Consider the following 23,052-nt stretch of genomic DNA (forward strand, 5'->3'; position numbering starts at 1 on the left):
TTTTAATGACTCGTGTAAGGGCCGCTAATGATATTCCAAATTTGCATGGAAAACTCGTCATTACTGCACCTTACACGTTCATTAAAATGGCATTACTTTTTATTAATGACACTTTTTATGATCGTGTAAGATCCGCTTATCACTGTACCCAGTAAATTCGAACATCGGACGCATCGTGCACGAAAGCTTTTGATTGCGTTTCGAGCTTACATACACTCAAAATAATAATCATATTATAGTTACGTGAAAAGTTATGTGAATATTTTCCACCCTACTTTTCACGTAGATTTTAATGGACTGACATTTAAAAGCTGTTTAATGCATAATCCAGTAAAAGTTACGTGTTTCATAGGTAAAATGTAATGTACTGTTCATATCACATTTATCTATCAGTTCATATTCAATTTAGATAGCAGAAAATTACTATTTTATATATTGGTTGAAGTCGAAAGGGAGATTCCAGATGTTGATATAAATCTATGAAATGAAAAATGCCATGAAATATAAAACATTTATTTCACAAAATTGTCATACAATTCCAATGGCTTAAAAAGCAACTAATAACGTCGTGGTATCTCAAATCGACATATCTCCAGAAATCGTTTATGTTGTCACTGCCATCCAACCGAAGCCGAAGTCGAGATCCAAGAACTCCCACAACACTACCGATGCAGGTTGAAGTCGCATTACATAATTCCAGTGTCTCTAGCTTCATACCGACGGCCTGTTTGAAGCATTCGGCAGGAGCGGGTAAACTTCCGGACTCACGTAGGCACTCGGTCCAGTTGAACACATGGAAACTTTCATACTGGAATGGTCCGGTCGATGGAGTAAAAAATTGTAATTAAATAACTTTTCTCGCAAATATTTACACTACTTACACTTCGAGGGGCACTGCTCGCCATTTTCAAAATCGAGTTTTTCACACTGGAAATTCACGTAGATTGTTTGACGTTTGATCAATTCATGTAAACCTAATGTGATGACTATATTCATTTTAGGGGATGTTCATATAACATTCATTTTCGTCACGTAAAATATTCAATTTGACATTTGAAACCATTCTACGTGATTTTTCAAGTGAATCGAACGTGAATTTTTATTTGAGTGTAGTGTATCGGTAGAACAAAAGAGTGACGAAATACCAAAGCAGAGAGCGGATGCCTGATACTCAGGGGATGTGATATATCGGGGTTGGATTTTCAACCCCGAACATAGGGCCAGAGTTTTTCTGGCCCTAAGAGGCGAATGACCATAAGGTCAAAGCCTCTATGATCGAAACAAAAGAATTTATTTCACACCCTATCGGGGAGACGTCGGCTCGAAAATGTCTTGTTTGATGTTCCCTCGCTCCGTTTCTACAGCGATACATCCCAGTAAATCCGAACATCGGACGCATCGTGCAAGAAAGCTTTTGATTGCGTTTCGAGCTTGCATAGTGTATCGGTAGAACAAAAGAGTGAAGATATACCAAAGCAGAGAGCGGATGTCTGATTACTCAGGTGATGAGATATATCGGGGTTGGATTTCCAACCTCGAACATAGGGTCAGAGTTTTTCTGGCCCTAAGAGGCGAATGACCTAAAGGTTAAAGCCTCTATGATCGAAACAAAAGAATGTTTAACACTCTTTCACACCCTATCGGGAAGATGTCGGCTCGAAAATGCTTTGTTTGATATCCCTTCGCTCTGTTTCTCTAGCGATGCATAATGTAAACATAAAGCTTTTTTTTATGTCGGCGCGGTTGATGCAAATGGTGCAGAATTGTCCGATGACGGGCCGATTGAAGCGCTACGATCGGCCCTATATCGTGCTCAATCGGTCCGATAATCGGACCGATGATCGGACTTATGCGGGTCTACAAATTTCACTGGGTATAATGTAAACATAAAGCTTTTTCAGGTCGACGCGGTTGATGCTAATGGTGCAAAATTGTCCGATGGCGGACCGATCGAAGCGCTACGATCGGCCCCATATCGTGCTCAATCGGTCCGATAATCGGACCGATGATCGGACTTATGCGGGTCGACAAATTTCACTGGGTAGAGGTGTTTACGCAAAGCTTTGCGTTTCTTTTTGTTATGTCGATTATCACCTTTCGTTTTTATTATTGGTTTCGTTTGACATTCGAACCCAGAGATGCCAGGTCTGCAGATTTGTCTGTAAATCTGCAGATTTGGGGGATAGTGCTGCAGACATTTTTTGTTGTGCAGACTTTTACAGACTTTTAAAATTCTCGCAGACTTTTGCAGATTTTTGAAATTCTCACAGACTTTCGTCTATATTTACAGAATTTTGAAATTTCCGCGACCTTTTTTTTTTTTTTTTTTTTTTTGCTCACCAAGTCAGTTTTGCGTGTCATACTTTATATAGAAATTGCTGCCAGCAAGACATACTTCTGACTGCAGATTTTTTTTCAGATTTACAGACCCTGTCTGCAGATATTTGAAATTTTTACCTGGCATCTCTGTTCGAACCTTCGACTCGTCCATTTCGTTTTCAGCTTCGGCAGAGTGAAGTTTTTGTCCGCGGTTCAGCGCTGTTCAAGTCGACTTGATTAACTCGACCAGGACAATTTAACATTAATAATGGTAATTAAATGGTTTATAAATATGTGGGAAGCAGCTTTTCACTTTAATACTGCTGTTTCTGTACATTATTTACGTTTTCGATATTGTTAGAGGTATCAAAACATTGTTAGGTTATGTTCACTTGACTACACGTGTAATTTTCCGCTTTTTATAGGCAAGCACCGGAAAGGATATCGAGAAACCGGTAGCGGAGGCAGCGACCGTACACCGTATTCGTATTACACTGACTTCTCGCAACGTGCGAAGTCTGGAGAAAGTTTGTGCCGATTTGATCAGTGGAGCTAAGAAGCAGAAGTTACGTGTAAAGGTGGGTTATAACTTTCATCCAAAAACAGCAATTCGCATTTACCTGGGGGGCTTTGAATACCGTTTTTTTCTTTGCCCTAGTTAAGTAAATGCAATAGTAAACCGAATTCTTTTGACAAATGATTGCAGCTAATTTGCTGTTTTAAAATTGAAAGAATTTGACAAAGTATTTTGAGTGGATGTTTCATTTTTAAGGTTTTTAACAAATTTTAATTCTAGGGTCCGGTTCGCATGCCCACAAAGATCCTGCGTATCACCACCCGTAAGACGCCTTGCGGTGAGGGATCAAAGACTTGGGATCGATTCCAGGTAATAGCCATTCCAAAAAGTAAAGTAACTACAGGCGAACTATAAACCAAAATGATCAGCTTTTCTAAATGGCTTCATTTATGAAAGTTACGCCGAGAGTAAACTGGTCCTTGTCATAGTGCTTGATTCATGTCTAGAAATCTCTTCAAGTCTCTAGTGGTTCAAACATTGTTCTTTGGTTTGATTAGGTCAGGCGTAAAATCACTAATTTCTTTATTTTTCAGATGCGCTTACACAAACGTATTATTGATTTGCATTCGCCCTCTGAGATAGTCAAACAGATCACGTCTATTAACATCGAGCCCGGTGTGGAGGTCGAGGTCACCATTGCCGATCCTTAGGCAGTGCATTTCACAATACGGCGACTACCACAAACCATGGGAAGATTCCATAAAGTAACCATTGTATGGTTACCTTACAAGTTCAGTGGAATTTAAAATAAAGATAAAATTTAAATTATGTTTATTTATTTCATTTAGTCATTCGACATTCAATGATTGCTCATTCATTCAATTTGAAGCCATGTCTTGTTCTTTTCCGTTCTTGTATCAACATAAATCAGTCTATTTCTACATGATCTTGTCAAAAGGATTTATAGGCAATTGACAATTTCTCTCATGTATTGTGGTGCGATTAAGGTCTAAAAAATTTCCGGTTCTGGTACAAAATTCTGGTATAATTTTATACAAAGAGATGAAATGCAAACGGTACGACTAATAATTCGTAGAAAAAACAGTAAACTATCACTTGCTTAAAACGGCTTTTCAGAAAGTTAAATAAGATTTGTTTGCGTAAGTTATACTCTTCACGTTCCATCCAAACAACAATAGCATTTCTTTTTACCATATTATATATAAGAGCGGTAAAAAACGTGTTTTGTCGGTTACGTTAATTATATTATCATATCTCCGGATCCAGAAGTCAAAGTCATTTGATCTTCGAGCTTGTTCAATGGCCCAATAGTAGCTTTCAAACAAGCCTAGACATGTTAAAATTGGTTCAGCCATCTCCGAGAAACTTGCGCGGAATAAAACGCGTTTTGTCGGTTACGTCACTTATATCATCATATCTCCGGAACCAAAATTCACAACCTTTTGATCTTTGGACTTAATCAATGGCCCAACAGAAGCTTTTGAACACGCCTAAATTCGTAACAATCGGTTGTCATCTCTGAGGAAATTGAGCGGTAAAAATATCTTCGAAAATTGCCCACACAGACATTTTCCGATCTCGTTGAACTGAGTCGAATGTTATATAACACTATGGGTCTCCAAGGTTCCGTTAGATAGTCGGTTTTTCCAGCAATTCTAATACCTTTCTATAAAGAAAGGAAAAAACCATTACGGGGCTTTAATACCCTATTCTGTATTTTGATCGTATCGGCTTTTGTCGAACGAATGTAAAAATTTGCATTCTGTAAATCGATCGAATGATGCTTTTGTATGAAAAACTCGAACTCGATCGAGCTACAGAATGCCAAATTTCGTATTCGATTGAAACAATCCCATTCGATCGAAATACAGAATCGGGGTAAATGCTGGATCATTACGTCCTCGAAAAAAAAAAGCCTTTTCATTTCGAATACTTTCTGAATGGATCCCCGATAGTCAGGACGACGTGTATTAGACCTTGGTATTCTACTCTCGATGAGCAACTGACATTCTAGCTACAATCACCCATATTCTGTACGTCGATCGATTTGAAATATTCCGATCGAATGTGCAATTTCCATTCTGCATTCCGTTCGAGTTGGGTATGAACTCGAATATCATTCGTTCGAGTTGTTAAATTCTCGAACATTACTCGATCGACTTGCGTTCGTATTACTTCTGTTCGGTTTAGAATCGTTCTAATTTGTTTATACAAGTGTGATCGTTTTCTTTTACCAAGAAATGAATATAAAAAGAAAAAGAACGTGTAAGTAGTGTTGATAGCTTTGACAGTTAGTGTTCGAAATTTCAAGTTTTCCGAACGAATCATACAAGTCGAACGGAATAAAGAATGCAAAATTCGAACTCGAACGAAAGAATAGAATCGTTCGTATCACAAATCCGTCGGATTGCAGAATCGGGGTGATTATGCAAAACTTTGTATTCGATCGAAACAATCCGATTCGATCGAAATACAGAATAGGGGTGAATATCAGCGCCCGACCCCGTGTTTTTCGCAACAGTGCATTTCTTCGAGTTCCTTTACGACGAACTAACTACGATGCTAGCAATGCTATTATTGGCTTGTAGAGATCATTCAATCGCGTATCATTAGGATTTGACTTCAATCTATTACGCAGTAGAATTTTATCGGAATAAACTGTACTGGGATTGGATCCTGCTGACTTAGCGAATAATAGCAGGCATTATTCAAGATCTATCAATTCGTTGAGACTTACTATTCAATGTAAACATTTCAGAAGGGTGCATAAAAGCAGTTGACTGATTCTCTTTGTTTTTCTTATTCTTTCGATTATATCTGCGTTGTTATACCAATGTTCGTTACATATCTAATACCATTAGAAAAATGCAAACATTGGCTTTCATTCTACCCGTCTATTTTGTAAACATGGAATTTAAGCAGTTGTTAACAGAAGAGGTAGTAGACAGAAAAAAAAATCTCATTGCTTTATGTGACCATATGAAATGTACACGCCTTATTAATTTCGAAAGGAATGTTCTTTAGTATATGATCTCGGAGAATTTAGGCAAAATTTCATTTTTATACACCTACGATCTCGGCCTTCATCTGAGTTTTTATTTGCAATGAACGATGATTAACACATTTCACGTTTTATGCTTCCAACATCGTAGCCCGCGACACTCTCATGTAAAATCACCATAGCAATAGTTTATAGATAGGGTTCCGGAAATTCGAATGTGACGTCACGACCGGTCAGCTTTTTGTACACGGGCGTGAAGGTGTCGACCTGGAATATAAAAATAAAATAATCGATCAATTATTTAAAAAAAAACTGTTTGTTTGAATGAGCATTTTGTTACTAAGCAGAATTACGATAGAAAAGAAATGTACATTTTCTCTCAGGGACCTGTTTTCGAGTAAACATATAAAACAGTTTCTGGGATAAACGCGTAAGATACTTTCAGCATCATTTAGACGAAATGTTCACTGAATAGACAAACCATTTCGAATGTAGAAGATGCTCTATTTTTTTAAACAATTCTAATCGTGGATTAGTAAAAATTGTTTTGCGAATAACATTAATTTTACGTCTGCCTAGCGGTTTATGTTGAGCCGTCAGGTCGCGCTAGCAGTTCAACATAAACTGCTACGCATTGATGAGTCAAAGACGAAACGTAAAATGAATTCTAATAGTGCTACTCACCTTGTGCTCGATAGTCGTTTGTTGATTCTTGTCGAGGTGCACCTTGATCAGTTGGGAACCATCCAGTTTCACACGAATCCGTTTCCCGACCACCTCAGCCGGGAAGACCAAATCTTCTAGGATAGCGTCGTATACCGCAGTTAGTGTTCGCGATCGTGGACGCTTCTGCTTGTTTGGATCGCGACGACCCCGCTGTGGCTTGGGCAAAATACGACGCTCTCCAATGAACACAACATGCTTGCCAGAGAATTTCTTTTCCAGCTCACGAACCAGTCGGATCTGTACCTTCTGAAAGGCTTTCAGTTTTGGTACTGGAACGTAGATAACAATAGCCTGAAACGAATATTTGCAAATTAGAGAAATCGATTATCCAACCGTCCTTTCCCATGTTTGTTTACCTTTTTGTTGTTGAACTCAATTTCACGAGCACGAGTGATGTGCAAATCACGTAGCTGGGGTTTCAAGTCCGAGTTCATCTCCAATTCAAGAATAGCCTGACCGATTTGATTCTCAAACGCATCCGGCTCGGCGCCACCGGCCTTGATCACTTTTGATCCGAAAACCATCTGTGGAAGTGAAGGAATTCATTAAGGAAAAAACTTTAACACACAAATATAGTTAGAAAAGAACTTCGAAACAAAAATTCACTAGCAAATCAATTAAACCGACTGTACTGTATTACTGATGGCTCAATGCCTTGTCATCAACAATTTGTAGAGTGGTCTGAACAAGTTTCCTGTGACAAAATTTGTTTATTAGAACCAAGAACTGTTGAAACTCTTCAGTTTTAAATTGGATTAAATACATTATCTCATTCTGTAAACTTGTTTGTCCTTTTTACACAATTTCACCTAAAACTGGTTCACTTACAGCGAAATTATTTTTCGTTCACAATGAAATGTGTTCACTTCTACATCAAAGATGCCCGGAAAAAGAGCGAGAAAGGAGCGACAAGTTTGACAGCAGTATTGAATGACAAATTGCCGGAAATGAACAGTGTATAGCGTTTCTTGACAGCTCAAACTGCGTTTGACATTTTTGGCATCCTCCAATTATGCGACCCCTCGTTATATCGGCTGTCAAGACCAGACTTGCCAAACCAAATTATTAAATATCTGCAAGCCGGTTATGAAAAGTGTGATTACACAAGTACTGCTCCAATAGAAGAGCAAACTTTTGAAAAGTTTGCTAGCATAAATAAAGTACAGACGGTATTGAAGAATTTTGTCAAAGGTTCTTAGAAAAATACGGAAGTCAGAAAAAGCGTCGAAAATCTGTAAAAGTCTGCATGCGAAAAAATATTGCATCTCTAGTCTTGAAGTACAGTGTGAATTTGTTGACAAGTCAGCAGACCTGGCATCTGTGATTAAGATCAGAGCCCGCACTTTTGTAAATAAACAAGTTGAAAATTTTTAAATCGCGAGTTTTTGAGTGAAAGCTAGTCTGTTCTTAGCTTGGAAAAACCAAAGAAAAAATTGAAATCTAGTCTCGCCATTTGTCCATTCCGTCATGGGTCTTCTTACAAACCCATCTATCTCACAAAAAGCAAAATATTGTAAAGCACTGATTCGCCACAACACACTTATCTGCTTCGGTCTTTATCTGTTGGGTGTTGGCTACTTTTGCCTACTGCCGGATCCAAACTTCAATTCGGCCACATATTTTTCCGAAAATGCTCTGCTGCCGGGGTTAGTTTATTCGGAACTGCGAACCGAAACGATAACCCTGGCCAAGAACTATGCCGGAGAGTTGAAAAGGGAGCGAGAGTTTCATCGCAAGGAAATGCCATACGCTTGGATGCTAGCTAAATTGAGAAAAATTGGATTGGAAACCCATACGCACAATTTCACTCTTAGCTATCCACTGGGAGGAGGAAAGATTTTCACTGGCAAAAATGTATATGGAATATTGCGGGCTCCACGGATCGGGGCAACAGAATCGTTCGTAATTTCAGTACCCTATCGGTCTCCGGACTCCGTTTATTTGGATGTGTCAGCTGGAATTCCGCTTATGTTGGCTTTTGCGGATTTTGCCCGACGTCAGAAATATTGGGCTAAGGACATTATTTTTCTGATAACTGAACAGGAACAGCTGGGAATGCAAGCGTGGTTACAGGCTTACTATGGCTCAGAAGACAATCGAGTGCTAAACGCTGGTTCATTAAATGCCAGAGCCGGTGCGATACAGGCGGCAATTAATTTAGAAGTTCACGGGTTTGATGTAGATTATATTAACATAAAAATTGAAGGACTGAACGGACAGTTGCCGAATTTGGATTTGCATAATTTAGCACAGAAACTTTCGCAAAAGAATGGAATAGTAGCGGGTTATCGATTATCAGAAGCAAAACAAAGGAAAGCTAATTCCCACTGGGAAAAACTACATAATTTATTAGCAATGGTATTCAGTCAGGCGACGGGAGTTCCTACTGGTAACCACGGTCTGTTTCATCGTTACGGAATAGAGGCGTTAACCTTGGAATGTTTCGAGCAGTCGGGTTACAAAAGCAGTTCCCCGGGTGTCGGAGCCCTGCTAAAAATTGTTGAAGGTATCAGTCGCAGTTTGAACAATCTGTTGGAACGATTTCATCAGAGCTACTTCTTCTATTTGTTGGTTACTCACGACCGTTTCGTATCTATTGGAGATTACATGCCCAGTCTAGGGTTAATGGCTGGGGCACTTTTGATTAGTTCATTTATTCATTACCTCTCACTTCACTACCCTGAATTTAAGGAGGAAGAACAATCTCTCGGAGATAGTGAGAGTGTGCCAAGAATGAACTACGTGCAGGTGGGACTCCTAATATTCCTGACACATTCGATTGGTGCTTTGACTAGCGTTCTACCTTTCCATGCTGGATTAAACAACTACCTCCATACTGCAAATTTGTCCACTCAATTCAGCATTTCCATGATCATGGTAAGCATTTCCATGGTGGTATTAATTCTACCGGCATTCGTCACATTGGACGCATTTAATTCGGAAGTTCTTCAAATTGCCGTCCTGTTGGAACTGGGAACTGCCCTCCTGACGGTAGGAATGCTGAACTTTTCTCTAGGTTTTATTCTGTCCGTTATTATAGTTCCAATAGTACTGATTTTGCAGCCACGGCAGGAAGGATTTCTAAACAAAGGGTGAGTTGTGACCAATAAAAAAAATATGTAAGAAAACTCAAAGCTTCCAAAAAGGTAGCGAGTTAAAATAATTGCTAACGAAGGTAATGTTTCCTTGACAGATGTTCCGGTCTATTTTGCACTATATTGCACCCCCTGGTGATCGTATATTTAATATTACTGGTCGTCACGTGTGCACTTTTTCCAGAATTAACTGTGAATGGCCTACTTGGAAAAGCGCTCACTGCTACGATGGATGCCATTACGTACTCAGTTGTGGATTCCATGGTTGGAGATTTCTTTAACTTAAGGATTCATTTCTATTTTATTTTAACATTTTTTCAATAATTTCAGATTTATGGAAACTGGTTGTTTAATGTCATAGCGCTTATTTTTCTGCCTGCGTGGATACTTTTATGGTTTGTTATATTTTCTACCAAAACTTTGAAGGTTGAGAAACTTGAAGTCGATTCAAAAACACTGAAACAAGACTGAAGTCTGATGATTGTAGATAGATAACTAGTATTGTACAGGAAACGAACTGCTATTGAGTATTTGAACAATAGATAATTAAACATGAGTTACTGATTGGAAGAATTGTGGCTTTTCCGTTCAATTGTAGAATACCTGCTTCCCTAAATCATCTCAGCTCCATTATACTCATAGAAAAATTATTAAGGTACCATCTGTGCTTAATACATTGACGTAAAAGGATGAAATGAAATCAGGTTCAATCGCTTTGAATTTTCGTGTCGCATAACAGAAGTATTACACAGTTTTCTCTGTGTTTTTGTAGTAATATTGCATCTCAGCGATTATACATCGACTGATTACAGCACAATCCTTTAATTGACCGAATAAAAAGTAAAATAATATGCTAACTAGACTAATGAGTTACAGTTCTCTTTTTCTTAAGATTTGAGCATAATGTTCTATTCTTCGTTTTCTTTCTGAAAGGATAATACTATGAATTTATCCGTACAAATAATAACAAACATTTTTAATGTCGCAAATAAAAAAATATAAAGGTGTCGCAAATTTAGTCACCGGGGGAAGTTTATAATATTGTGATAAATTTTGACTGTGATGTGTGATGGGAGACTTGACAAAACGTTACGTGACGTATTTTCACTCAAATTTGACTATTTTTATATATATCTACAAAATGGAAATTACGTGCGTAAACATACTTTCGAGATAAACGGAGTTTAGAAAACGTTCACTTTGACTCAATTGTTAGACACCGATTTAAAAAATTAAAAAAGTCTTAACAACAATCGAATCCAAAGCGATGACTTGTACGTTTTATATATATATATCTTTACTTGATTCTAGCTACATCATTCAGCAGAAAATAATTTCGTATTCCCAATTCGCTTTCACATCTCATTCAAGTCAATCGATAAAACAAAACCGTTGGGGACAGAAGAAATCAAGTACATATATTGTGTAGTGAACAATAAATCGATCTCGAAATGAGTGAACCAAACAAACAAATGCTACCGCCGCTACGAAAGAATACAATTATTGTTGACTTCAGGCAGCGCAAAGTTCGTCCTTTGGTATGAGAACTTGAAGGTTTGCTCAAGGAGCAAATGCATCTTGATATTAAACGTGTGCATTTACTTCAATGCAACAGGACAAATAATGTTGTTTACATCCAGTTTTATACAGAGTTGGATGCAATTCAATTCGCTAAAGACAATAAGAATGTGCACTATGTGGATCATGAAAACATCAAGTACAACATACCAATATATATGGAAGATCAGTCGGTGTTGAACAGTCGTTCGCACCGTACGCGTATAGCTCTTGGCTCCTGGAAATTTTTTCTGGCTACCTAGAGTTTCATTGATTCAAGGCTTCAATCTTTTTCAAGGCTACCTGAATCACTAACAGTCTTTTTAAAGACTAACAATTAGTCAGCCTTTCTCAAGGCTATACAAAAAGTGATATTTGAGTGACTAAGTGATACAAAGAGTGATATTAGAGTGACTAAGAAATTAATCAGCCTTTTTTAAGACTAGTTTAGCCTAGTTAATTTAATTTAAAATTTCATTCATTTCAAAAATGCCTGCGTCCAACCGGAAAGGCAACAAGCCTAAGGCTAAAAATAATTCAATACGGAATAAATCACAATCCGTTATTCAACATTTTTCTAATAACATTCACATCTTATAGAATCTGAATGTAAAAATAAAAGACAACGGAAGGAATTCCCTTCCGTTGATTCTATGCCGTCTAACAATATTTACGAGATTCTTTCTGAATCCGATTGTAGCGACATAGAAGAAAATTCTTCAAAAATTCCCAAAATGGACGCTTGTCGTTCTGGGAAGAAACATCAATCTATGCCATCAGTGACGGTGATGATTTCCGACTTCAAAGCATTCCGTACTGAGCTTTCTACTTTTCTCCCGGAAGTAAAAGTCTCATTTCAAATCGGACGAAGAGGAGAATGTCGAGTCTTGGTTGATGGATTGGAAGATTACGAACGTCTTATTCGATATTTGTCCGAAAAACTTCATAAATTTTATTCATATGATATAAAATCAGACAGACCCTTCAAGGCTGTCTTGAAATGAACTAAAAGAATTGCTTGGTTTTGCCCCTTCGTAATACTTATGAAAAAAAGAGCGAATGGTACTTCTAAACCACGCTCTGGAATTTCCCATGAACTTTACCTAATACACTTCAATCGAAGTGATGTAAACAATTTGAAAACTTTAGAAAAAGTACATTACATTTCCCACATTAAAATTCATTGGGAACATTATAAACGGCATAATCGTATTGCAAACTTAACGCAATGTCGTCGTTGCCAAGGCTTCGGTCATGGAACCAAAAATTGTCATATGGATATACGGTGTTTGAATTGTGGTAAATCGCATTCGAAAGACGTTTGTCCAATGAATGAAACCACTGATAAATTTTCATGTGCAAATTGCAATGGAAATCATAAATCCAATTATTTGAAATGTCCTGTAAGGGAAAAAATTTTAAACGCTCGTTCGCTTAGACAAGGAGTCAAATCAACGAGCTTAAATTTACAGAACATACCTGAAAATCAAAAAACCGTTGCAAATGCCACGCCTAATTCTTCTAAGGCACCTTTTTCTTCGAATTTAAAACAAAAAACAGGTACGCCTGTCAATTCGTCTTCTAACGAAATCAATTTATTGCCAGGTAGGTCGACCTCATCTTATCCTAATGTCAGTTATGCTAGTATATCAGGTAGAAATCTACCACCTATTTCTTCTAATGTAAATAATCAAAACACAGGACCGCCTTGCAGTTCATCTTCTAAAGAAAACAATTTATTAATAGGTAAATCGGCCATATCATCTTCTTCTAATGGCAGTCTACCTACAAATATTCCTTCAATGCCATTCGCTTCTTTAAATGAAGTTGATTTAGGCGATATAACTGAAAATAAAATTATCTATCTACAGGATCAACTTTTTCAAATGATCATCCGAATGAATTCGATTTCATCACTTTTTGAAGCATTTCAAATCGGATGGCAATTCGCAAATAATATTATAATGAATTTAAAATTTAACAGTGATGTTAAATAATTATTTGAATATTTTAAATTGGAATGCTCGATCTTTGAAATCGAGTGAAGATGAATTTTATAATTTTCTCAAAGTTCACAAAATTCATATTGCCATTGTGACAGAAACTTTTCTTAAACCAAATGTCAAATTGAAAAGCAATCCACATTATGTGGTTCATCGATTTGACAGGTTTACTGGAATGGGTGGTGGAGTTGCCATTTTTGTTCAACGGCAAATTAAACATCGAATTTTACCTTCTTTCAATACTAAAGTTATTGAAAGCTTGGGAATCGAAGTTGAAACCATTCATGGAATTTTTTTCATCTCTGGAGCGTATTTGCCATTCCAATGCACCAGCGAACAATTGAATTTCTTTAAAGGCGATTTGCAAAAACTCACAAGATATCGACCGAAATTTTTCGTAATAGGGGACTTAAATGCTAAGCATGTCCAGTGGAATTGTAGGCAAAATAACAGTAATGGTAAAATACTTCATAATCAACTCTCAGCTGGTTACTTCACAGTTCTTCATCCCAGTAATCCGACTTGTTTCTCTTCCGTGAAAAACCCGTCTACAATTGATCTGGTTCTAACAGATCAAAGTCACATTTGTAGTGAACCAATTACACATGCTGACTTTGACTCAGATCGTCTTCCAGTAACATTCAGACTTTCCAACGAAGCTAAAATTAATCCAATTAGTTCTATATTCAACTATCATAGAGCTAATTGGTTGGATTACAGATCTCACATTGAAAATCATGTGGATCATGAAACTATTTTAGAAAAAACTGCGGACATCGACACAGCAATTGATAATATGAATCATTATATTATCGAAGCTAGAAATTTTTCAGTTCCCAAAGCTCAAACTAAATTAAATTCTCCTATCATCGATGACAATCTTCAACTGCTCATTCGGTTGAAGAATGTTCGTCGACGACAATATCAACGTTCTCGTGATCCTGCTATGAAAAACATAGTTAAGGATTTACAAAAAGAAATTAAACATAGATTTACTCTTTTGCGAAATGAAAATTTCGCTAAAGAAGTTGAACAAATTAAACCATATTCTAAACCTTTCTGGAAACTTTCTAAGGTTCTTAAGAAACCTCAGAAACCAATTCCTGCTCTCAAGGAAGGAAATCAAATACTTCTTACAAATGGCGAAAAAGCTCAAAAACTTGCTCAGCAGTTCGAGAGTGTCCACAATTTTAATTTGAACGTTGTGAGTCCTATTGAAAATGAAGTCTCACTGAAATATGAGCATATTTCAACCCAAGTGTTGTCACAAGATGACATTATTGAGGCGAATTTGGATGAAATTAAATCAATTATTAGGAAACTCAAAAACATGAAGGCTCCTGGTAATGATGGAATTTTTAATATTCTTATTAAAAATCTTCCCGACGTTGCCTTGAGACTCCTGGTTAAAATTTTCAACAAGTGTTTTTCATTAGCTTACTTCCCAAAAAGATGGAAAAACGCTAAAGTAATTCCTATCCTCAAACCTGATAAAAACCCAGCAGAAACATCAAGTTATCGACCAATTAGCTTACTTTCTTCTATCAGTAAACTATTTGAAAAAATTATCTTGTTGAGAATGATGTCTCATATAAATGAGAATTCAATTTTTTTACCGGAGCAATTTGGATTTCGTCATGAACATTCAACTACTCATCAACTTGTCAGAGTAACGAACATGATAAAAGCAAATAAATCTTCTGGGTTATCCACTGGAGATGCTCTTCTAGACATAGAAAAAGCATTAGACAGTGTTTGGCACAAAGGTTTAATAGCAAAAATGTCTGATTTCCAGTTTCCTATATATTTGATCAAAGCGATTCAAAATTATTTAATTGATCGTACTCTTCAGGTTAGCTATCAGAATTGTAAATCTGAATTGCTACCCGTACGAGCAGGTGTTCCGCAGGGTTCGAGCGTAACTCCAATCTTGTATAATATTTTCACTTCTGATCTTCCAAATTTACCCGTTGGTTGTCAGAAATCGCTATTCTGTGACGACATAAGTCTATCAGCCACAGGTAAAAATCTAAGAGTGATCTGCAGTCGCCTACAAAGAAGTTTAAATATTTTCAGTGATTATCTGTCAAAATGGAAAATTAAACCAAATGCAGCAAAAACGCAATTAATTATCTTTCCTCACAAGCCAAGAGCTACTTTTCTTAAACCAAACAATAATCACATTCTCAAATAGAATGGCTTGGAATTGACATGGTTTGATCAAGCTAAATACTTAGGTTTAACGTATGACAAAAAACTCACTTTCAAGGATCACATTGAAGGAATCCAGGCAAAGTGTAATAAATATATTAAATGTTTATATCCTCTTATAAACAGAAATTCTAAGCTTTGTCTAAAAAACAAATGGTTAATTTATAAACAAATTTTCAGACCAGCCATGCTTTATCCAGTACCAATTTGGTCAAATTGTTGTTCCACCAGGAAGAAAACGCTTCAAAGGATTTAGAATAAAATTCTGAAAATGATTTTGAAGCGTCCTCCCTGGTTTAGTACAAATGAGGTACACAGACTCACAAATATAGAACCATTAAATGTAATGTCACATAATATTATAAGCAAATTCCGACAAAATTCGATGCAATCTTCAATTGAATCGATTCGCTCTCTGTATTAGTTAGTAAGTTAGTATATAAGTTCCTTTTCCCCATTACACAATACAAGTAGGTTTAGATTTTTCTCTACACAAAAATCTCCGAATTGCGGAAGCAAATGATGTCCTCATGGTATCAACCCAATCATATATATATAAAGGGTGATTTTTTAAGAGCTTGAGAACTTTTTTGAACAATAAAACGCATAAAATTTGCAAAATCTCATCGGTTCTTTATTTTAAACGTTAGATTGGTACATGACATTTACTTTTTGAAGATAATTTCATTTAAATGTTGACCGCGGCTGCGTCTTAGGTGGTCCATTCGGAAAGTCCAATTTTGGGCAACTTTTTCGAGCATTTCGGCCGGAATAGCCCGAATTTCTTCGGAAATGTTGTCTTCCAAAGCTGGAATAGTTACTGGCTTATTTCTGTAGACTTTAGACTTGACGTAGCCCCACAAAAAATAGTCTAAAGGCGTCAAATCGCATGATCTTGGTGGCCAACTTACCGGTCCATTTCTTGAGATGAATTGTTCTCCGAAGTTTTCCCTCAAAATGGCCATAGAATCGCGAGCTGTGTGGCATGTAGCGCCATCTTGTTGAAACCACATGTCAACCAAGTTCAGTTCTTCCATTTTTGGCAACAAAAAGTTTGTTAGCATCGAACGATAGCGGTCGCCATTCACTGTAACGTTGCGTCCAACAGCATCTTTGAAAAAATACGGTCCAATGATTCCACCAGCGTACAAACCACACCAAACAGTGCATTTTTCGGGATGCATGGGCAGTTCTTGAACGGCTTCTGGTTGCTCTTCACTCCAAATGCGGCAATTTTGCTTATTTACGTAGCCATTCAACCAGAAATGAGCCTCATCGCTGAACAAAATTTGTCGATAAAAAAGCGGACTTTCCGAATGGACCACCTAAGACGCAGCCGCGGTCAACATTTAAATGAAATTTTCTTCAAAAAGTAAATGTCATGTACCAATCTAACGTTTAAAATAAAGAACCGATGAGATTTTGCAAATTTTATGCGTTTTATTGTTTAAAAAAGTTCTCAAGCTCTTAAAAAATCACCCGTTATATATATATATATATATATATATATATATATATATATATATATATATATATATATATATATATATATATATATATATATATATATATATATATATATATATATATATAATAGGACTGAACACCCAATTAAAATCTTAATAATTTAATTTTAACTCATATTCCAATAAATAGTTATTAAATATATATATATATATATATATATATATATATATATATATATATATATATATATATATATATATATATATATATATATATATATATATATATATATATATATATATATATATATATATATATATATATATATATATATATATATATATATTATATGTATATATTGTGCATGATCTACCCTCAAGCATCTGTGATCCTTATATTCGTAAAACAATGTCCCAGTATGGAGAGATTCTCTCCATCGAAAGTGGAAGATGTTTTTCCCCGGTATTCTAAATGGCGTACGTTTGTTACGTAAGCGCTTAAAGAAGGCTATACTTTCTTATGTGATGTGGCCAAGATACAAGGGTTCCGTGCAAATCACTTGTTACCTATGACAATAAGATGGCCACATGTCAATATTGTCAAAAAGCTGTTCAATATGGTAAGCCATGTGAAAAACTGGACAAGAAGACATCTGCACCAAAGGACAACAGCGCTTCCTCCACACCAACCTAAAAAAACCCCAGTACATCGGAAACAGCCATCAACAACAATGTAGCATTCTCCTCATTGGAACCTATAGTCGCAACTCATGCAGAACAAGGTACACCAGCAGCAGCCAATACCTGAACAAATAAAAGCAACAACGATGATTCCACCAACAACAGTGACACCGAACCAATGGATGGGATCGAGAATAGCGATCCACTGCTTCCCCTTAAATTGCTGGATGGCAATGAAAACGCCTCTCCTCTTAGGGAAAAGATGACAACTAGATCCAGTCATAAGAAAAAAATATTTTTGCTGCAAAAAACGACTTTCGATCGGAGCCCTGAAGACCTCCATCGTGTTATATACCATTAGATTCAGCTTGACAAGATCGGAATATGTCAGTGGGTAGATTTTACCTTCCGCTCGGTTTTATCGGAGTTGGATGAACCAATTTTAATTTTATTAAATACTTGTAGCAGTCGTCAATGTTACATCATAAATCTTGCATTTTAACTTTAAATTCCACAAAACCTACTGAAACGATATAAACATGTTCGTCTCAAGTGTACCATTCTTCATTAGGTTTATGAAGCAAAATGAAGAGTCTGCACAGTGCTTCGATTTATGTCTAAATGATTCAAAATTCAATAAAATCAAATTAAATTATTTAAGACTTTGAGGCTTTTTCGGAATGTAGAAACCTTTTGCGCCTTTAGTGTTATCGTGAATGTCGAAATAGAATAAGAATTATAAAGAAATGCAGGGCCGCTGAGAGAGGAGAATCCCCCGGGCCCGAACTTTTTCAGGATTAGTGTGTCTAGATTAGTGCTTCTTTCCGATTATTCATTATCAAATCATTCCTAGTGATCTTTTTTGTGCTCGTACAATGAATTTTTTTTGCTCATTAAACGAACGGGGCCGGTATTGCAATCTTTCCGGGCCCGTTTTTTTCTCTCGTTCTGGAAAAATATATGCGGTTTCTTGCAAAACCTTGCAAGACTCATGAATAGTAATTTATGTGATTAATCTCAATTTGGTATAAATCAGATTCGATGCGTCAAAACTTGTGCTTGTGTTCTGAAAATTGAACATTAAAGCCAAATCTATTTCCTCTTTTTCACATTTAATGGGGTGATAATTGTTTTATAATATGACTCAGGAAATAAAGTTTTCCAACCAAACCTTTTCCTATTCAAACAAATTTATTTCAGTGTCTTTTTATAGTAAACTATACTGAACAGGATGTCGTAATCATCCAAGAATTCAAAAAAATATCAGTACTGGACAAGAAGTGATGATCCATAAACTCGAACGTTATATTAAAATGATAATCATTCAAAACATTTTCACTATTATCAGTCATGCAGAGATTCTCACTGAAAATGCTGATATTCAATATGTTGGGTGATGCATTGAAAATCAATTTAAATCTGATCCTAATATGCCACTCGGTGATTAAAAATATATTATAATGACAATAATATAAATTCAATCACAAAGCATGTTTCATGCAGGGTAAATTGCAGGTACATTTTTCATGCAGATTTAAAAAAATATGTCACTATTATTTCATACACAGAAGTAACAGGAGCGGAGAACTTGGCTAGAGCGAACACAAACAAGCGTTCAAACCAGCCCGGTGGAAGAGTGCTGTAGCAAGTGCTATCGTAGCCAACATGCTTCTCAGTAGAGGGCTCTTGTTACTTCTATAAACCAAATTCATGCGTTTAATGAGGTTAATAAAGTTGATAGGTTACTTGGACCATGAGATTTAATCAACCCTAGAATTAAAACAAAGTCCTTTGTCACTATAATCAATATTCAGAATGTATTGTTTTTTCGCTGTATTTGCATCGCATATTGCTATTGCGTACTGGACTTCCGACATCTGAATATCATCATCTGCTAGTGCAGATCGCTGCATGGCTGATAATCGTGAGAATGATCATTCATAATAATGTGTGTATTTAAAAAATGTTACTGTAGAGACATTGAAAGGAAAGAAATTTTCCCCATACTCAGCGGAGATATTTGACTAGGTAATAATTGTGCAGCACTGATCAGCACCCAATATCAATCTAAGAAAATCAAAAAAAATCGTGGTAAGAAGATTTTTCGAAGAAAGGTTTTCCCAATGTCACTTGTTTGATCTTCCTGAAATGAGTCAAATTAGGCATTGATTGATATGATTAATCAAAATGCATAAACTGTTGCTTGAATACAATACATGAAGGTACAGTTATGGTTATGTCATGAAGGTACAGTTATGGTTATGTCCAGATTTCCAAAATAAACTTATATGAAATGCACCATCACACCACTAGGTTGACCGAATCAGCATGCCTTGCAACCACGCGGATTATCAGAAACCTATTTCATAAGCGCACTGGCCGTTTCAACAGATTGCTGGAATCATTCGAACTGTTCAGTTACAATGATGAAGCTCTATTGTACATGAAAACCATTCCGAAGTGAAGTCGATGATCGGTGGACAAATTTGTTAGAGTTGGACCTAATTGATTTCCTCATTCGTCAACTAACAATCTCATCTTATGTCGTTTTCGTTTTTAAATTGCACTACACTGGTGTAGCGAAAGCTGCACTGAAACCGTTCGTTTTTGCCAATTGCACTACACCAGTGCTACACTTTTTCTGCACCGATACCACTGGTGTAGCACTCATCAAAAGTTTGGTGTAGCTCTGTGCAATGGAATCATGTATTGTAGTCAATGGTTACTGTTTATGTTTTCGTCATTTTTGTTCGTTTATTCAAGCCTCAGTGTAGCACTGCACCGGTGTAGTGCAAGTTAAAAACGAAAACGCCATTATTTGTCTTAAAAGACCTAATTAATTATGAGTAGAATAGCACATCAAACTTGTTACATGTTAACATAACTGGCAATGTAACGATCATCATAGTGCACATTGCCCTTCAAGCAAAAACTTATATTTAGCCGACCAAACTCATCATGTAATCTTGCCATAGCCAATTTTTTTTCCACCCTACCCTACAACAGATCATCATTTCGATCTAACTCCTGCCGAATATATCCAGGCACACTTGTCAATCGTTCGGGTTTTCGATTGCACACGAACAGTTGGCTCATTTTTACGAACGAACATAATCGCTTCCATTTCGATCTAACTCCTGCCGAATATATCCAGGCACACTTGTCAATCGTTCGGGTTTTCGATTGCACACGAACAGTTGGCTCATTTTTACTTCCGATGATGTGCGCTGGCACTCTTTAACTCAGGCATTGGCAATTGGGTTCGTGATTAAAAATTTTGCGATTTTCAATTCTCTCATTAGCGGCCCTTACACGAGCATTAAAACTGTCATTTTAAATGATGACTAACTAATAGCGGCCCTTACACGAGTCATTAAAAATGTCATTACTGAAAAATAATATCATTTTAATGAACGTGTAATGGTGCAGTAATGACGAGATTTCTAACAAATTTGAAATACATCATTACTTAGTCATCATTTAAAATGACATTTTTAATGCTCGTGTAAGGGCCGCTAATGATGTAATTCAAATTTGTTAGAAATTTCGTCATTAGTGCACCACTACACGTTCATTAAAATGATATATTTTTTTACTAATGACATTTTTAACGACTCGTGTAAGGGCCGCTATTCTCCGCCATCGCACGCAGTATGATACCAAACGAATTTGAGTGACTCTGTTATGTATTATTGAGTACGCAATGGAACGATGATGTATAGTGAAAGATGATCGTGTGTATTCAGGGCGATGATTGATTTTTTTCCGCTGGCACCCACTTTGCAAACAATTTTATATTCAAGCGCTCATATAAAATTGTGAATGCACTTCCTTTTGACATGTTAACGATGTCAGCTATCTCTCGCAATCTAACTTTACGATTTTCCATAACGATGGAATGAACTTTTGAGATTATTCCCGGAACAACAGCCTCATTTGGACGACTAGAGTGCTAAGTATCATTGGTATATGAATGGCCATGTCTAGATTCAGCATCCAGTCAAGAAAAGTTAATTTTTTTTGTATGAGAGCCTGGATAATGCTCCTGTTTCTTGGTTATAGGAGTATGCCAAAAATAAAACAATATTCTATAACCTAATGACGCAAACGGTAACAAATTGCAGGAAACTGAACAGAAATTTCTTCTATCATTATGCAGAATTGGCTAGTTGATGGTCCAGAACATTAACTATGTCATTCATTCCATAAGATTCCACTATGTCATTCATTCCATAAAAATAATGCCGACAAAGCTTCAGTGCCCTATAATATATCAAGTGTACTAGGGATTTGAGATCGTTCAATGTTGGATTCGTGCAGAGCCTGTGTTGAATGATTTGTTGGACGTTGGGTGTTCGACGTTCAACACGAATTCTGTTCGGAATCAATAATAAACGATTTTAAAACTTTTGTTGGAATTCTTACAGGAATGAAACGCACGAATTATACGAGAAAACGTCTGTAGTTCCTATACAAGGTGATTTTCACATTCGATTTTTATTTCCTAATATTAAAAATTCTGCCAGATTGGCCTTTCCTCGATGCATATCGATGCATTAGAAAGGTCATTACACACAGTTTTCTTGATAAACAAAACTAAAGAGACCTAGCTGCTATGAAAATAACACTGAATGCGCTGCTCGTTTGCAGCACCTTCTGAAGAATAACGAACATAAAGTTCTGATAATGCTGTTTGAAAACACGATGAAAATGATATGTGCCATGTTTTCACTCATCTCTCGGAAAACAAACTTACATATGATGGAGAACCTCCCGCTAGGCACTCAGCACCACTTTCACGGAAAGCGCATGAGATGTGAAAAAAGTATGATAAGAAAAATGCAATTTTCTGCAGAGCTCGCGGAAAATCGTACTAAGAAGGGAGAAACTGGCAAAGGTCGTCGAGGAAGACAGGGATGTGCGGATGTAAAAGAATAACTTTTCTGCATAATAATACATCCTACATCTGCTTGGCTTCCACTGTTGTTAAACCTTCTTAATCCACCTAGTGGTGTGATAATACCTTTCTCTTGCCATTTAAATGGTTTCATTTTGTAAGATTCTATCTCTTTGAGTTTATCAAATAACCTAATAGTAGCTTTCAAACGAGTTTAAGTCTTTCGAAACCGATTCTTTCATTTCCGAGAAATTTTCTTGCATTGAAAAACACTGGAATTTTTCGGTTACGTCACATATAACATTAAATTTATTGAAATTTGTTGAGTCATCTTCAAGAAAAATAAGGCGATAATAAATGTACGGTTACGTCACTTATACTTCAGAACCAGAAATGTCAACCATTCGATCTTCGAACTTTATCCACAATTCAATAGTGGCTTTCAAACGAGCCTAAGCTTGTTAAAATTGGTTCAGCTATTCTGAGAGAATCGAGCAGTAAGAAAGCAACGCTTTTGTCGCTCACGTCACTTATACCATTATATCTCCAGAACAAGAA

At 36.5% G+C, this 23,052-nt stretch overlaps 3 protein-coding genes across 3 annotated transcripts; 2 read left to right on the forward strand and 1 right to left on the reverse strand.

Annotated features, from left to right (window-relative positions):
- The first annotated feature begins 2,445 nt into the window (after positions 1–2,445).
- LOC131437876 (small ribosomal subunit protein uS10) lies at positions 2,446–3,664 on the forward strand. Its single transcript, XM_058607515.1, has 4 exons — positions 2,446–2,590; positions 2,745–2,897; positions 3,116–3,205; positions 3,430–3,664. The coding sequence occupies exons 1-4, from the start codon at positions 2,588–2,590 to the stop codon at positions 3,544–3,546; spliced, it is 363 nt and encodes a 120-aa protein (XP_058463498.1). The 5' UTR covers positions 2,446–2,587; the 3' UTR covers positions 3,547–3,664.
- A 2,245-nt stretch (positions 3,665–5,909) lies between these two features.
- On the reverse strand, positions 5,910–7,531 carry LOC131436944 (small ribosomal subunit protein eS7). The gene is made up of 4 exons (XM_058605946.1): positions 7,413–7,531; positions 6,941–7,108; positions 6,543–6,875; positions 5,910–6,125 (listed from the first exon to the last, which is right to left on the reverse strand). The coding sequence occupies exons 2-4, from the start codon at positions 7,106–7,108 to the stop codon at positions 6,048–6,050; spliced, it is 579 nt and encodes a 192-aa protein (XP_058461929.1). The 5' UTR covers positions 7,413–7,531; the 3' UTR covers positions 5,910–6,047.
- A 365-nt stretch (positions 7,532–7,896) lies between these two features.
- LOC131437289 (glycosylphosphatidylinositol anchor attachment 1 protein) lies at positions 7,897–10,252 on the forward strand. The gene is made up of 3 exons (XM_058606537.1): positions 7,897–9,676; positions 9,778–9,943; positions 10,010–10,252. Exons 1-3 carry the CDS (start codon positions 8,052–8,054, stop codon positions 10,148–10,150), a joined length of 1,932 nt encoding a protein of 643 aa, XP_058462520.1. The 5' UTR covers positions 7,897–8,051; the 3' UTR covers positions 10,151–10,252.
- The last annotated feature ends 12,800 nt before the right edge of the window (positions 10,253–23,052 follow it).

The sequence above is a fragment of the Malaya genurostris genome, chromosome 3 (assembly GCF_030247185.1).
Source record: "Malaya genurostris strain Urasoe2022 chromosome 3, Malgen_1.1, whole genome shotgun sequence".
Classification (NCBI taxonomy): domain Eukaryota; kingdom Metazoa; phylum Arthropoda; class Insecta; order Diptera; family Culicidae; genus Malaya; species Malaya genurostris.

What these genes read in the sequence shown, in the direction of transcription:
- LOC131437876 (XM_058607515.1), top strand. An exon ending in AGCAGAAGTTACGTGTAAAG is followed by an intron (nt 2,898 to 3,115) that starts GTGGGTTATAAC and finishes TTTTAATTCTAG; the next exon opens with GGTCCGGTTCGCATGCCCAC. An exon ending in AGACTTGGGATCGATTCCAG is followed by an intron (nt 3,206 to 3,429) that starts GTAATAGCCATT and finishes TTTATTTTTCAG; the next exon opens with ATGCGCTTACACAAACGTAT.
- LOC131437289 (XM_058606537.1), top strand. Translation starts at nt 8,052, where the DNA reads ATGGGTCTTCTTACAAACCCATCTATCTCACAAAAAGCAAAATATTGT. An exon ending in GAAGGATTTCTAAACAAAGG is followed by an intron (nt 9,677 to 9,777) that starts GTGAGTTGTGAC and finishes TTTCCTTGACAG; the next exon opens with ATGTTCCGGTCTATTTTGCA. An exon ending in ACTCAGTTGTGGATTCCATG is followed by an intron (nt 9,944 to 10,009) that starts GTTGGAGATTTC and finishes CAATAATTTCAG; the next exon opens with ATTTATGGAAACTGGTTGTT.
- LOC131436944 (XM_058605946.1), bottom strand. Translation starts at nt 7,108, where the DNA reads ATGGTTTTCGGATCAAAAGTGATCAAGGCCGGTGGCGCCGAGCCGGAT. An exon ending in TTGAGTTCAACAACAAAAAG is followed by an intron (nt 6,876 to 6,940) that starts GTAAACAAACAT and finishes TATTCGTTTCAG; the next exon opens with GCTATTGTTATCTACGTTCC. An exon ending in AAACGACTATCGAGCACAAG is followed by an intron (nt 6,126 to 6,542) that starts GTGAGTAGCACT and finishes TTTATATTCCAG; the next exon opens with GTCGACACCTTCACGCCCGT.